The sequence below is a fragment of the Vanellus vanellus genome, assembly GCF_965231255.1.
Source record: "Vanellus vanellus genome assembly, chromosome: Z".
NCBI classification, from domain to species: Eukaryota; Metazoa; Chordata; class Aves; order Charadriiformes; family Charadriidae; genus Vanellus; species Vanellus vanellus.
In genome coordinates, this window is record NC_138908.1 from 71005968 (window position 1) to 71023009 (window position 17042).

Consider the following 17042-nt stretch of genomic DNA (forward strand, 5'->3'; position numbering starts at 1 on the left):
ACTTGTGTAGTGTCTTGTCTTGCTGTAGTCCATCCATACTGGATGTACAGATGTTCTGTCAAACATGTCATGGTAAAAATCTGTTTTCTTTGGGGATCCGAGAGAAAGTTAAGTTAAGTGAGATTATCATTGTCTTAACTTTTGGAAATTTACCCTTATAGTTAAGATGCTAACATGAAGGCAAATTAAAAGCAATCGAGTAATAATTCAATTTTGGTCCAAGAACTTCCAGCCAAACTATCTTGCAACCACGGACCACACAGTTTTACTGCTGAGTTAGCGGCAGGTATCCCACATGGGCTTGATGTTATTTTGGTCCCAGAAACTCAGGCTATATTGACTTTAACAGGCGAGAAGTTGAAAACAAATTTTTAAAGTATTTTTCTTTCACAGCAAACATGCTGTACCTTCTAGTCCTGCTAGTGATAGTTCCATCACTAGTAGCAGCTATATGCCGCTGGAAGATGAAGTGGTAAGTTACAATGCATTTTTCTGTTGTAGACAGAGAACATAGCCAGCGTAACTCACAAACCACAGCTGAAGCTTGTTGCTTCCAGCCTGTTGTAAGGCCTCATTCATTTTTTCCTTTGGCTGTCCAGCTGTGTTGATGTTGTAAGTACTTGGCTTGCGGCATTTCTGAGATGCTCATCATCTGCTGTTGCTTCTATACACATCTATGTGTTTCTTCTGCTGGTAGAATATGCTTTGATGAGAGAACAAAACATCGTTTGTTTTTCTCATTCCCAGGGTGAAGGAGTGCTGCTGCCCTGTAATACCTAGTCCTAACAAGAGCAAAGCACTGTCATTCAAAGAGTTTAAGGTAAGATCACTGAAAATCTAGTATTTCTAATGTTTCCATTCTTTGATTAGTAAAGTTTTGGAAAAATATTTTTCCTATGTTGACTACATTTAAAAGTGAGTGACACTCATTATACAGTAATTAACATAATTTAATATCATCATTTAGTGGAAAATTCTCCTTTTGATATTCATGTGATTCTGCAGTGATCAGTTTATATTCTGCTGCCCGTTCCTGAAAAAAGTGAAAGCATAACTGGCGAATAAATGAAATCTTTTGATACAGTAGACGATTCTTCCATTATTCCCGTTCAAAACCCGGCACTGTCTGAACACAGGTAGTACTGGACTTCGCTGTATCTCCCCACTCCTCCTGCCCTCTGCCAGCAGAGTGATGCACCTGCTGGCCCTTGGGAGGACTCAGGGGGTTCTGCCAGGTCTGGCTCAGGGAAAGGACTGGCAAAACGTCGTCAGCTGCTTCTGTAGGCCCTTTGAACTGGGAGCTGCTGCTTCCGCAGTGCGTGCAAGGGGGTTGCAGAACTAGGAGCGTGTCTTTGCCCTGGCACACGGAGGGCTGCTGCCGTTTTTGCTGCTAGTGTTTGCTGAACGCTGGCAGCAGAGGGAGGAGGTGGTACAACCTAACAGCCCATGCTGCTGCCTTCCAGTGGCTGGTGGTTCAGACTAAAAACTGCACGCATCAGAAACCTGGCAAAATCTTTAAGGTACAAGGTTCCTTCTTCAAATGTAGGTGTATTGAACTTACTTAAAAAAGAAATCTCTAAATTACTCTGATGAATTCCACATAAAAACCAGCTTCCACTGAACATTATGGAAACATATTTTCCTTTAAATTCTGTTCATTTATTTGAACAATCCAAACTAAAAAAAATTATAAGACGATACTGGAAGTGCTTGAAGTAATCACTGCCTATCCTTTACTCTGGGCTCCTTTCACTGAGTATTTTTTGTTGTTTTATGATTCCCTTGTAGATCGGTTCTGAGAAAGTATTGAAAGTAAGTGACTGCATTCCTGACGTGCTAGCAGTGGACAATAAGGCTGTAGCCCAGAAATTACATCCATGGAGCCAGTTGTCTTCAACGCCAACAGAAGATAAGATTGATGGTCACAATTCTTCCTGGGTTTACCCTAATGACAATGAAGAGAGAGACTTTACACCCACACCAACACCTCAGACTCATACTTGGTTTGAAAATTTTGCTTATTCTTCTCATCCTGCAGTTGAATCTGATCCCTATCAAGTACCAGAGACACTAGAAGCAAGCAGGCCAGAACTGTCAGTAGTGCTGTACCAACCACACTACTACTTCGAGATTTGTAATGAAGATGCTGCCTCAACACCCAGAGAAACATCTGGCAGAAAGACCAGTCTGAAATATATTTCACAAACAGCTGTGCACTGCCTGGGGAGGAGGCTTTGATGTACTCTCCTCCATTGAGTCCATCCAGTGTTTGGTTACACAATATAAATAAGAATTTCTAAAACCACAACAACTTCACCTTTTGATGAAGGCTTTCACAAGTCCAACTGCCCTACTTCTGTCGATGCTGCAAAGCTCTTGCTTCAGGACTAGTTTAAAAACACTGATTTGTGCACAGGAGTAGTGTGCGCTATGGCTTCTTCACAAGCTACAGGTGTTGTACAAGACTTACAGGCTGGTTTGTGGGCTGTATTATGTAGGTTAGGTGACAGCAGTTTCTCATAGCCTGATGCAGTGAACTACTGTATTTTGCAGAGATTAAAAATGTATTCAGAAAGTAGAGGAGCAAGTTAAACAAGCAGGTAGGTGGTTGTGCTCGAGGAGCGTATTTCTCTAGCAGTATTCTCTGTGTGCTTGCTAAGTGCTGGGGCCGCCCCCAGCCAGCGTGTGTTGTGCAGCTGCGCACCGAGCATTACCCAGCTTCGCAGTCTGCCTCAAGCGCACTAGCATCAGGGGGGGCACGTTGCATTTTGTCTCTCTCAAATGGCATAAGGAACTGACATAGAAGGGTTACCCGCATTCAGTGTAGCACATTACTGAAAGACCAGAAGGACCCTGGAATTCTCTAGGGGAATCCAGTGATTGTCCTGCTTTTACTTCACCTGTCCTTTACCTACACTTGGTGAATGAAAGAGCACAGAAAACACATTTTTACAGTACAGACCTCTGTTAGTGGGCTGCTGCTCCCATTTCTGGTAACTGGGGCTCCTCCCACTTCTGCCTTCTCTGCCTGGAAGAATGACCCTTTAAAATCCTGAACAAAATCCTCTTAACTAAACAAAGAAATGGGGGGAGTTAAGTGGAAAGGAACTGTTTTTCCAGCAGGGCAGCTGTTCGCAGAGGTGTTACCATGGCACTGTCTTCTCTCCACTGGTGCACATGAACTCAACTTCTTTTGGCATTAACCCCTGCAGTTACCTAGCAAGCCCCAAACAACCAGCTAAGCAGACACAGTAGTCTGGTGCATAGATGTATGAATTCCATTTGTGATGAACATCATATTCAGGCTGCGTATCGGCTAGATCTTCCAACACTACTGTTGCATGTATTAAAAAAAAAGATTTTTATTGTAATGCTCAGCATCTCTACAGTAGGCAGCAGTGAATTTAATCTTAAAAAATTGTACATTTGTACCGAAGCAGGGTAATTTGAATTGTATCTGCAAGTCTCATCAGATTAACATCCTTAGTGCGCAAGGAACCTTTTGGTTTTGCCTAATTGTGATGCTGTCCAGAATCTTTTAAAAGTAAAAGAATTCAACTTAAAAGCACAGAATAAGCAGTTCCCAAAAGGCAAAAAGTGGTTTTTTTTTTTTACAATTTCATGGTCAGCTAATTTGTTTTAATGCAGTTATTCATCTTACCTATGTGTAACTACCTAATCACTCTTCCTAAAAACTAAGCAGCTGCAGACAGAAATTAGTTTTGATACTAAACCACACAGACGTTTTGTACTGTTGCTTAAAGATGTTGTTGTAATGTCTGTGTGTTGCAACAGGAAAACCAGCAAGACCTTATGTAGGCTTTGGCTGTGATAAGCGTTGACTGCAAACAGAGGGAGGCGTCTTCAGGCCAGCAAAGGTGAGGTACAGACAGACAGACAGGTAACTGCTTAGGGGTCAGTGCAGCCTGTGCTGCACCCACATGTAGATCCCACTCAGATTTATTTGAGAAGTAGAAAAACAAATGCAATATGGTCCTTCCTTTCAGCCTTCAGCCAGTGGAGTAAGGAAACACAGCTGGTCACTTTTAGCTGAACTGCAGTTTGGCAGAGAACAGGGAAGAGAGGAGGGTGATGCCATTCAATGGAGACATCCCAGAGAAACTTCCTCCCTTTACATTACTCTCCTTTGAGTTACCAGGAATTTCAAAGTCTGATACCACCGCATATTTACAACTTTGAGCATTTCCTACTCAAAAGTGTTTCACCACATCATATATACTTGTGTACTTCAAAAGCTTTACTGCTGGAAAAAAGAAAATAAACAGAAGGGAGCTGTTTTGCCACTACCAAAATAAAGCTCCCTAGCTGTGCATTTCAAAAAAGGCCTGTTTGTTTAAAAAGGTTTGAAAAGTATCCTGAATTAAGAGTTACACATCTAAGGAATTGTGATACAGGAGTCAGTCAAAAAAGCCAGACTATCCCACGAAACATTTTAAATTTCAACATGCTGCAGTTCCTCATGCCAGAGGACAGAGCTAACACAGGGCAAATTCTTACTTTTGAAAAAGCTGCTGCCACTGGAGGTTGGCTGCAGTGGTTCAGTAATGGCAGTAATGAGCCAGTTGTGCCTTCCTGATGGTGGGGTGAGACAGGTTGGCCGGTTGGGGAGTTCCCACCTCAGCTCCCTTGGTCTTTCCTGAGGAGATCCTGCCCTGATGGAACTTCATACTCTGGAAGGAAAGAAAGAAACACTTGTACCAGGTAGCAGAGTGCTCGGCGAGGTGATGAGAAGTTCGCTCTTCTCCATCTATAAACCTGCTGGCCCTGATGGGTGGTGTTTCCTGTGCTTAAAAGCATACTAACAATCAGAAGATTCCAAGGGGGATAATGCCTTCATGCCACTCAGAAGTACAGTCCAGGCACTAAAACTAGAAATAAAGATTAGAAAGTATTTTTGCATGAGAGTGGGGAGGCATGTATAATTTTTATATTTATTTTTTTTTTTTTTAAGATACCTGTCTTGCATTAATGTTTGAGTCCAAACCAGTAAGCTTCTGTCATTTTTTTTTTTGTTTATAATTGAACTTGCACAGCTGTTGTTGAAATCCTAACACTTAAACCACCACATAATGGAAAATTACTAATTCTCAGTATGCTAAATTTTTAAAATAAAAAAGCTGTACAAACTATTAAAGACTCCCCTTCTGTTTTTATAAGGCATCTTACAAAACATTAATGTAAAATGTATTTTTGACAAAAAATGTTTATTTGGAAAGCTTCAGGTTGTTCTACTTAATTAGTAATTTACAAATATAAATAAAATTCCAACCCACTTCTAAGTGCTGAGAGGTACACATGAGACCAGAACAACTATAAGAAGTTTAAGTACATTTTATTAACAATGCATCCCTTTGATAAGATTACGCTTCAGAAGGCTTTTAATGCCCATTGACAGGAACTGTACACACTATACAAAAAAAAAAGAAAAGAAAAAACACAAAAAAATTCAAGATGGGCAATACCATTTTGGGACAAGCCTCTGTTTAAATTATACACAGCTCAATGCAGTATTCTTACAGAAAATATATAAATACTTTTTCTTTCTATGTTACAGGTATACAATATAAATCAGATTTCAATGTCTGTTCAGTGACCTACAAACACTAGAACCTCCAAATATGTAGCAGCGTATTACTAAAAAAAAAAAAAAAGACCACACGGGACAGGGAGAATTAGTCATGAGATTTTCCTTGATCCCTTCCCTCCTCAGAGTGATTAATTTAGATAATCTCTTGCAATGCAGTTTTAGGGACGCTGACAGCCCAGTATTGGTACAATTTTTCAGTTAAACCTACAAAATGTCTGCCTTTTACCCTCTTAGACATTGCATCTTGTGCTAGAACACCCTACTCAGTGGCAAAATGGCATTACACTTTTTGGCATAAATTACATTTCTCGAATAAAATAGTGTATTTTACAAAGCAACTCAAGCAAAATGTGCAATTTCTGCATGCTGTGGCATTGCTGTCTATGTTACAAAAATAGTCCAAAGAAAACAAAACTATCCAGGGAACCAGAATCAGGAGTTAAACAAAAAACATGGAGATGGGGGGGCTTCTAGCACAATACAAACATGGTTTCTAGCATGTTCCCAAAGGTCTTCTACAGTTCTTAGGTTTTACTCTCACCCAGTATATCTTTAATAAGCACACGATAATAGAAGCGTAACTTAGAAAAAGTTATGGGACCTGCTTTCAACTGGCTCCAGTGAAGCCCCGAGCAACAGGGCTTCTGCACAGCCCTGCCAGGTGGGCAGGAACCTCAGAGATGCTCTGAAGCCTGGCAGGAATTCTTCTACTGCGATTGCTCAGCTTGAGCTCACGTTCACTTACACGGTGACACCAGTTTCCTGCAGTCCAAAAAGCCAAATACCAAGGTCCAAGACACAGACTAAGAAGAAGGGACAACTCTTTCATCTGTCGCTAGGCTTTGATTATTGCCTAGCTCTCGAATAGCTGCCTTCCTCTTCAGGCACCTAGTAAAGGTGCTATAGGTTTTTCCAGTCTCACACTGCAAAATACACCTCTCCTTCAAGACCACTACATGTTTCAAAACAAAATGACAAAGAGATGAGCAAGATTATCACTGCTGCCTTTTTAAATGTTTGTAAAAGCAGCTTGCCTCAGTGTGCCAAGCCATTGCACCCTAAACTAACCAATACTTTAGCACTTCATTGTGTCTTGGGAAAAAAAAACCAACAAATCCCAAACACAGCACATTAGGGTATGAATGCCAAGTCAAGCAAGAACTGTTGGATGAGGAAAAGTGAACATTTCAAATACAGCCTGCCAAGGGCCCAATGTACAAGTTAGGCAGGTCAAAGCCTGACCATCTCCAGCCTCAAGTGATGCCCGTGACAGCTGGGAGCATTCAGCACCTCTGAATTTCAGGCGGCTGAAAAGGTGTCTGGACACTCACCGCACCCAGAGGTGTCCTCCTCCCCACTCAGTGGGGAGAAACAGGCCCTCGGGGAAGTAACGGGGAGCCCTCCAGTTAGCCCTCTGCCCTTTGGAAAGGGCTATCCCTTTCCACTGACTGTAAACGGAGACTAAGAAAATTCGCCAGCTAGTGTAGTAGACTCAGAGAGACTGGTTCCCCAGCCAGCCTCTCCCTCCCACACAGGCTTTCGGTTCAGAGCTGAGTATTTTGGGTTGGCGTGCCGAATCATTCGGGAGTTTTCTTTGCCACAGCAACCACACTGTATTCGCATATAGTGTAAGTGAACGCTACGTGCTTCACCATTTATTTGACGGTATCCCCAATCATTCACATGGGAAAAAATACAAAGTCTGTCAGCTTCCCTTGCAAACCCTTCTAGGAGAAGGGGAAAAATTCTTTATTAGGGTTAATATAAGCACAATTTTTATTTACTACTGTTTTCTTTTGAAGTTTTATCATGAAACAAATAAAACCCCAAATAAGAACTTTGAAAGGGATATTTTAAAAAATAAATCTATATAATTAGAAATTCACAGTTTATAACTAGGCCAATATCAAATTCCTTCAGTAACAGTATCCCTTCATTCGCCAATTAAAATGACACATTAATGTGAACTTAATGTAAATACGTAAATTAACTCTAGAAATGTTGTATTATGTACAGTACAGACTTTACATCCTTGATGCACATTTGTTGAAATCTACTGACACTCATACATTTTCAGAAAAAAATATCACGCTTTATAACTAAATTTGCAGCCATAATTTGTACATCAAGCTTTTGTTGTCATAGATCCCCACACAAGCAAGTACTTCAAAACACATAAGCATTTCAGGATGGAAATTCTTTAAAAAGTATATTGACATGATTTTTGCTTACCTTTTTATAATCACAGGCCTTCCTATGGTGCTTTCTACATTAAGTGCTATGGGTTAAACTGGTAACAAATGAACAAAGGTGTTTTTTTAAATACAGGTGATAAAACTTGTTTATTTCGCTTAAACTGCAGAAAAATAACATGGAGTTGTTTGATGTAACCCCATCTAGTTATTAAAACAAATCTCTTATATTCTAGCCTAACTGAGGTAGTGTTTGAAACTACTGTATAAGATACGCTAGCCCCATTTTTGGGAAAACTACATTATTTCCTTTGGAGTTTATACCACTATTTGGTCTACTGTGATTGACATTTTGGTTTTACAGAAGCATCTATTTCTCACGGCCAGAGAAGTCCAACAGTTACTGGTGTAGTATGTTTTCAGAGCATTTCAAACATGTCTTGACACATAGACATATTATTTGTGTCACTGACCATGGAAGAGTTGAATAAGTTTCTTTTTGCTCCTTCTGTCAGTGGGAACTCATGAAAAGACAATCTTCAAAACTAAATTTGACGATGAGCAGCAACTTACAATCTGCTTTACCAGAACCTGATGGTATGCAGTGCATGTAAGAACTCAGTGAACTGATAGCTGCAAAGCAGTGCTTATGTGGCAAGACGAAATTTCCAATAAGAACAAATAAATTCTACATTTCACTAGAATCGTGTTTTACTGTTCACAGGACTAATTATTGAAATCTCCAGTAGCATAGCTAGTATGAACAGTTATGAGCATCAGGATAAATTTCACTTATCTTCACTTAAGTATTAATCTGACAATTACAAAAAAATGGAAAAAAGTGAATGGATAAAAATATGTTCTACTTAGTACAGTCCAGCTGAATTATTCACCTATATCAAAATCAAAGGGTAATCCCTTCTACTACAGGCATTGTAACAAAGGTGGCCATGCTACTGTATATACACATTTGCATATATTTATATCACCTTCGTATAAAAGCTTCTGAATCTTTAGATCTATGATAAAAGTGATGGGGACTCCTACCTTTTTTTTTAAACTTGCACTCATTAATTTAGAAACCTCACTACTAATGTGATAGAGGCAACTATTTCAGTCATTGTATCATTTAACTTTTGCAACAATTCTTAAATACCAATACAAAATGATAAGTACTGCTGCTCCAAAATTTGGTACTTAAGGCTTTTCACTACAATTATTAGTACTATCTGATGCTTGATCACTCATCCACTACAATTCAAATAAACCTTTGTTTTTATAAAAGGCTGTTTTCATTGTTTTCATTTCATTTGGAAAACACTCATGTCTTCTCACAAAAGCAGCAATGATTAAATGTCGTCAGGTTTAGTTTAAACAATATTCATTTATCTGATGCAAATCATGCTTTTTAAAGGATTTTAGTTAAGAGTAAGACCAACATTCATACTATATAAGCATGAGTGTAAAAACTGCAAACACATGCGTATCATTCAGGGAAAACAATCTGATTTCAGCATTTTAAGTTTAAATGATTTGTTATTTTAAAAATCAAACTGTAGTGAAAATCCTTAACTGGTTCAGATAAGATACATGTATGTAAATGTAATGAAATTGGAGAAACTTCTAATAAAATGACTTACAACTATAGCAACATTAAAATAACTTAAAGGAAACCTTAGATTCACAGAGGCTTTTCTTTCTGTCTGAAGTTACAAACCCCCAAGTAGTGTTATAAACAGTACAAAAACCAACAGAGAAGGGGTAATGTTAATCCCCTGGTGTCCACGGTTACAGTACAGCTCCCCATTGCTGGCAATGGAATGCACCCTCATCTCTCTGATTCCTGGTATCCAGGGTTTAAAAAGCAAGGCATCGTTCTGCTTTTCTGGAACAGACTTGGAAGTCAATCGAAAAAGATGTCTGTGCATGTTTTCTTGTGTTTTTTAATTTATGGTAGAAAATGAAATGAAGACTTGTGGAGGTGTTCAGTGCTCGGCTCTTGCATATACTGGTAATTACTATTATTAAAACTATGGTAATGTTTAATAACTCCCCAAAGGGCTCAAAAGACTGGGGCAGTAATTGGCTGAAGAAGAAAAAGTTTCAGTTCAGTCTTCAGGTACCAGTAGCTTCTGGAACAGTCTGGAAGATGATGCTCCAAGCTTTTTATCCAGTCAGTCAGAGGTTGGCTGAGGATTTCAGAAAGTCCATATGCAATGCACTGCGTGAGACAGAGGTCAGGATTCAGCTGAGGTATCGATTACTGGCTGTTTTGTTGGTGTTGCTAAAATAGCCTCTGCTTCTTCATGCATCTAAAAGAAAAAGACAGATGAAGTATTAATGTTATTAGAGATTTTACTAGAGAGACATCATAAAATGCTTTCCTTTAAAGCGTATCTGAAAGCATTGTTTCTTCAGAACATGAAACCTGCACCCAGCTGGCAAGTTTTGATGCATTCGATGCATTTGAAGCCTCCACCTACTTGTAAGAACTGTACATCTTGAAATAGCTCCTGAATGAACCTTCGAGATGGAAGTCGAAATGTACAATGTGCTAACAAGTAGGACACCTCAGAATAAAGGCATATGTCATCAAATGCTTGGGGATACTTCTCCTTAATTCTGAAAAACAGAAAAACCAAAATTTTATAAGTCTTGAATCATCGTATCATATAAGTCATCATATTTTAAAACATCAACATATCAGTCATTGTATTTAAAAAAAACGTTCAATTAGATTTTGATTGTCATCATTAAAATAGAACTCTTCAGAAACAGGCATAAATAAATTCTGGATCTAACAAAGCAAGAAAATCAGGACAGACAACATTATTTTGTACCAAACTGGAAAAAAAATCTATAATAATGAGATGAAACAGAATATATAATTTGAAAGTTGTACTGAAATGCTGACATCACCTAGTCTTAAAGTAATACATGTAGAAAGAGAACGGTACATCAGCAATTGACATCCACACATACAGCAGTAATAAAAAATACAGAAAACCTAACTTAATTACTTGTAAGCACTTTTAAAACTAAAATGAGCATTTCTGCATTTTCTTTTAGCAGTTTTATGTCAGTTTCCAATGTCACTAGCCCAGAAACCTACAGGGTTTATTATAACATTTGGTCCTTGGATTTATATTCCTATATTTTAACATGATTTTTCTATAAAATAATTCCAGTAGTTGTACTCTTGCTTAAAGCAGATTTGTGTTTCTCAAGAATTTACTTTCAGGCTGTTATTCAGCTTATCTAATATACATTATTTGGCACAAATACTCAAAAATAATTATAATTTCTTTTTTAAAGATGCATGATATACTGGGTATGCAATGAAATATGACTTGAATTACCGATTTGAAAAAGACTGGGGAAGAGTAAGGACTTAAAAGAGAAAAAAATATTAAAAGGAAAATTCTTTGCTTAGCTTTTATGTTATATTTAATCATTCAATCATATCTCCTTGACAATTTTTTGAGAAGTCAGAAATAAGGTGAATCACTATCCAGAGATCTTAGAGAATATACACAACTAATTGTTGCTAAAACACCTGAAATGTATTGAACTTACGTCAGGAGTCCAGTTTCATGGCCCTTAGTTCCTACTGAACTACTCAAGTTGATTACCAAACGTAAGACTTCTTTCCGCAGAAGTATTCTGCACACCGGGGTATCATCTGGGATTGATTTTACTCCTGGAAAACAGTATGGAGTTTAAATGCAATAGCCTTTGATTGTGCTAATCTTATGCCATGTAAGTCTGTTTTAGCATTCCACAAAGACACACACATGAATTTATGTATGTATTCTGAAGTACCGACAAATATTTCCACTGAAATTAAAACTTGAAAAAAATTTACCTTTTTCAGGAATTCTAACATAGAAATTTTGAAAAGGTAAACTACCATTTAATAAACTGCAAAACCTGTGAGATTCAATTACAGTGCTGTCTCTAGCAATAAATCATGTTCTGAACTGAGCGAATGATTACCTGCTCTGTTTCTATCAGATGCTGGAGAAGTTAGCAACCAGTTGGCTACTTCATAAGAAATCATGATAATTCAAAATGTAAAATACAAGCCTAAAAAAGAAGTCTTTCTCTTTAGAGAAATTCAGTATTTTTTTTTTTTTAAACTAACACCAGTGTGGAAAAAAAGGCAATCAATTTGCTTGCAATGTTGGACACAGAGCTATTTGAAAACCTGCAGAAACACTGTAAAGCAAAAGGAGAAGAGTTCAAAAGTATGTTCTCCTATCTGTCATAACCATGGACAATGCAACTACCTTTCTAGATAACAAATCATCCAAAGGGGGTTTTTAGTAGTTGTTTTTATTCTTGTTCTTTTGTTGTTTGTTTTTTGCATATTTTGGTGGGTTTTTTTTTTGTTTGTTAAGTAATGAGCAGTACTTTCTTGCAGTATGTGTAAATGAAATACTATTTTTCCACAATACCTAAAAAATAATTTAAGACTTGTAGTCTCTAACAATCATAATGCTTTCAAACTTACCTAGTACAAGCTCTGTGCTCTTGGTGCTGCTAGCTGAACCATGGGATACTGCATCACTGCAGCCTGAAAATCCAGAAAATTTGGAGGAATGCACATCTAAGTGATTGTGTATGGTCTGCCCACACCAGTCAGTATATGGAATGTCTGAAAAATCTGACACAAACAAGATGTTGCATCTTTGTTATTCACACTTTTCCTAACTTCAAATGCTTTTCTTATTTTTCAACAATGTTAAGCATGCAAGACGCTGATGTACTAAGTACTGTGCGTATACACCACCTGGAAACTAGCTGTTGGATTTTGGACAAATCATACTCAAAAATGTCTAAAAAAATCACTTTTTTTGAATCTTAAAATACTCTAGTGAAAATAAGCAACTATTTTAGCCACTGACAGAAGCCTAAAGACTGTAATCACACACAGAGCTCTTATTGATATATCATGGAATCACGAAGTTTCAGAGTTGGAAGGGACCTCTAGAGATCACCTAGTCCAACTCCCCTGCTAAAGCAGGATTGCCCAGAGCACATTACTCAGGACTGCATCCAGGCGGGGCTTGAAAATCTCCAGGGAAGGGGACTCCACAGCCTCCCTGTGCCAGTGCTCTGTCACCTGAACCATAAAGAAGTTTTTCCGTGTATTTTAACAGAACTTCCTATGTTCTAACTTGTGCCCATTACCCCTCATCCTGTCACTGGGAACCACTGAAAAGAGCCTGGCTCCATCCTCCTTCAACCCACCCTTCAGATACTTGTACACAATATGATAAGGTCTCCCCTCAGCCTTCTCTTCTCCAGGCTAAAGAGTCCCAGCTCTCTCAGCCCTTCCTCATAAGGGAGGTGCTCCAATCCCTCAATCATCTCAGTTGCCCTTCGCTGGACTCACTCCAGCAGTTCCCTCTCCCTCTTGAACTGGGGAGCACAAAACTGGACACAGTACTTCGGTTGTGGCCTCACCAGTGCAGAGTAGAGGGGGAGAATGACCTCCTTTGATCTACTGGCCACACTCTTCTCTATGCAGCCCAGAATTCCATTGGCCTTTTTGGCAACAAGGGCACATTCCTGGGCCATGGATAATTTACTGTCTACTAGGACTTCCAGATCCTTCTCCTCAGGACTACTTCCCAGCAGGTCCACCCCTAACCTATACTGGTGCTTTGCATTCTTCCTCCCCAGGTACAGGACCCTGCACTTGCCTTTGCTGAACCTCATTAGGTTCTTCTCTGCCCAGCTCTCCAGGCTGTCCAGGTCACGCTGGATGGCAGCACGGCCCTCTGGGGTGTCAGCCACCCCACCCAGTTTGGTAACATCAGCGAACTTGCTGAGGATACACTCTGTCCCCTCATCCAGGTCATTAATGAATATATTAAACAAATTTGGACTGAGTATTGACCCCTGGGGGACACCACTGGTTATAGACCTCCAACTAGACTCTGTGCCGCTGATCACAACCCTCTGATTTGTGTCCCGCAGACAACTCTCAATCCACCTCGCTGTCACCTCATCTAGCCCATACTTCCTCAGCTTCCTAATGAAGATGTTATGGGAGAAAGTGTTAAAAGCCTTGCTAAAGTCAAGGTAGATGACATCTATTGCTCTCCCCTCATCCAGCCAACCAGTTATAACATCATAGAAAGCTATCAGATTGGTCAAGCATGATTTACCCTTGGTAAATCCATGTTGACCACTTCCAATAACTTCCTGTTCCTCAACGTATTTGGAGATGACATCCAGAATGAGTTGCTCCATTACCTTCCCAGGGACAGAGGTGAGACTAACTGGTCTGTAGTTCCCTGGGACCTCCTTCTTGCCTTTTTTGAAGATCGGAGAACATTACTTAACATAATAAAGAAGCTCTTGCACACACAAATTTTTTTGCTCATACAGTTATCACAGGTGCTGCAGAAAGAGCTCCGACTTCATCAACAGAAAGATGTGACAAATAAGATTTTTCTGGGAGGTTTCACTATTCACAGCCTTCGGCATTTTGAATGTAAAGAGATGAATATAAAATCCAAGCTTTTAATGCTTGCACAGTTAAGAGAACCACAGGAGAACATAGGTCTGAAGGGACTTTTGGAGATCACCTACTTCAACCCATTGCATTCACCTCAAAATGAGATCAGATTACACTGTGAAGGGTTTCCGCTTATGTTCAACTGGAATTCCTATTCCTACAACACACGGTTGTGGCCTCCGGTACTTTGGCTGTGTGCCTCTGACAAAAGCCTGTCTCTGCTGCACCTGTAACCCCCTTACGCTATTTGAAGACTACAACTGGAATTTTATTTGCCATGCTTTCTTGATACTGAGTTCAAGCTCAAATTAAGCTTGCTCGGCCATTCCTCATATTTTGTACATCACCCCCCTTGCCAACAGTACTCTGTGTTGTAAAACAGTGAGCATTCCTACTAAGCATCCATTACTGGCTTATCTTTTTATTACAGACATTGCAAAAAGGCATGCAAGCTCCGCAGAGGAGGTTAGGAAAAAATAATTCTGAATCTGATCCAAATCTCAAAATATGAATAAAGATCACTAAATCCCAGAAATTACAGCTCAACTTCAGACTCTTCAGATTTCCTTAAGTTTTGTTTTATGGTACAGACTTGCTTTGAAGTCAGACTTTTAATTAGTTTGATAGGAAGCGTCATTTTTCAGGACATGTATTCTAAGTACTAAATAAGGTTTCAAATTTTGTATTTTGATAAGCATTTGGAAATATTTAAAAAACACATGCAGGCAATCAGTCTTACTAACACCACCACATCAAAAAGATGGAAGTGACCACAGAAATACCATTGGTTGCACAGTGAGCTTATTACAGAGAATTAATTTCAGGGTCAATAGTCAGTAAAGGAAAAAACCTTTCAGATAAATCAATTTTAAAGATGAAAAAAATTCAGTATTTTCATTCAGTATTTTCATTCAGTGTCATCACACTTCTCCACAAGGAACACTAACCTGTACGACTATATGAAGAGCTCACTTTGTTGTTAGGCTGATAACCCAATATTTGAACGCAGACACAATAAAGGCAGTTCTCATCTGTGTGTTCCTGTAACCCCGTGTCCTCTGTATTTTCTAAAAACTGAGAGGCATCTGAACGGCTGGTATTCATTATTTCTGTGAGACTGATCTGCTGTCGGAGCATCTGAAAAGGGCTTTTGACAATATCACTTGTACCTGATGGAAGACCTGTAGACAAGCAATTAGACATCAGAAAAAAACAAAACCAAGCAACCAACATTATCTCAATTAAACTTCACCTTTTAGGCCTTTTAAGGCTGGGAAGGGGACGTGTGTGTGAAGATCTAGAAACTTTGAGTGGTTAAGCTCCTAAGATTGTTAGCATTCAAGACACAGACATCACATTTTAGTCCCAGCTTATCATATGTAACACATATGATACCACAAAGGACAGAATTCAACCTCTACACACACACACTGTACACACATATTGTAAGAAGATGTGTAATAAATCCTGACATCGTATCAGCATCAGTAACAGTAATACCCCTGTAATACTAATATGTTACAAACTTTCATAGCATCAAACCAGATTAGTACAACAATATACCAGATGTTTAAATGACACATGGACCAATGAACACAGAAACACAATTAAAACTATGCATTAGTGCCAGCAACAGGAATAAACTAGAGTCAACAATGCCAAAACAAGCTGAAGACACTGTAGTGACAAGCTCTTCCATGGGCAGAAAATGCGAAATACAATTTTGAACAAGAATTACTTTACACTGAAACTTAGCAACTACAGAAACAGACTTTCAGGGAAATCAGCTTTATATATTACATTAACACCGCAAAAGAAAGAAAAAAATCAGAAAGGTATGTCTGTCTGTATGTTCAAAGTGCTTGTAATAAAGTTCCAGTTAACTAGGAGGCAAGACAACAGCTATCCTGTGCTACTTTAGGACCAGTTTCAATGCTTCTTTTTCAGTTGACCTACTGAAAAGACACATATTGACGCCCTACAGATTTCTGACTACTCTGGAGTAAACAGGGAGCGCATTCCAGAACAACTCAGGTGTTACAGAGCACTTGCAATTCTCATCACGTCTGCTGGTTAAGTGGAAACATCACAGAAAGACAAAATTTACTTTCTGAAATACACACCTAACACTTTCATTGGTTCCTATAAATTCTTGTGTAATCAAAGGGAAGTCAAAACGTAACAGCTCAATATGTATGTGATATAGATATTTTATTTTAAGTTCTGTTACTTTCTTTAATGCAGTATCGCTACCAGTCTTTGATTAGCATTAGCTCTGATTATAATCAAAGATACATAGACTTTCCTCCGTCATTTATTATAGTGGGACCAAGCTTATGTTGCTTTGAAGCAACAACACATAATCTCAGAGAAAGTAACACAGGGAATTAATGGCCTGCTATCATGAATCCCGAACACAGCTCAAAATGTGACAGCTAAGAAAAACCTTTTCTGTAAAGAAAAATCAACAAATAAACCACCCCCAATGCCCACCCCCTTTAACGTACAAATAAACAGCAGAAAGATACAGGAGAGGAACAAAACCAGTACCTCCTGCATCAGGTGCAAAGACCCTAGCTCCACGGTCATCAAATGGAGGTGTGGTTTTCTTCTGGAAATACGGAGTTTCCTTCACCTGGAATATTCAAGTGAAAACTAAAATTAGCACAGGTGATAATCATATACAAAGGACAAACAGATTTTACAAGGAAAT

The 17042-nt window shown here is 38.9% G+C and overlaps 2 protein-coding genes across 3 annotated transcripts in view; one reads left to right on the plus strand and one right to left on the minus strand.

Moving 5' to 3' along the window:
* Positions 1-2503, plus strand: part of LOC309683521 (oncostatin-M-specific receptor subunit beta-like) — a 31461-nt gene extending 28958 nt beyond the window's left edge. The window contains exons 16-18 of the mRNA XM_082497816.1: positions 394-472; positions 748-820; positions 1789-2503. Coding sequence (XP_082353942.1) covers positions 394-472; positions 748-820; positions 1789-2238 — 602 coding nt within the window. The 3' untranslated portion in view covers positions 2239-2503. The remainder of the gene's footprint in view (positions 1-393; positions 473-747; positions 821-1788) is intronic.
* A 7378-nt stretch (positions 2504-9881) lies between these two features.
* The window catches only part of RICTOR (RPTOR independent companion of MTOR complex 2), a 43117-nt gene continuing 35956 nt past the window's right edge, over positions 9882-17042 (minus strand). The window contains exons 24-29 of one of the 2 annotated variants that reach the window (XM_082497247.1): positions 16880-16964; positions 15283-15396; positions 12314-12466; positions 11377-11500; positions 10284-10422; positions 9882-10112 (exon numbers count right to left, since the gene is read on the minus strand). In XM_082497247.1, coding sequence (XP_082353373.1) covers positions 10038-10112; positions 10284-10422; positions 11377-11500; positions 12314-12466; positions 15283-15396; positions 16880-16964 — 690 coding nt within the window. In that variant the 3' untranslated portion in view covers positions 9882-10037. Of the gene's footprint in view, positions 10113-10283; positions 10423-11376; positions 11501-12313; positions 12467-15282; positions 15511-16879; positions 16965-17042 lie in introns of both variants that reach the window. The other variant, XM_082497246.1, reaches the window with a different exon arrangement.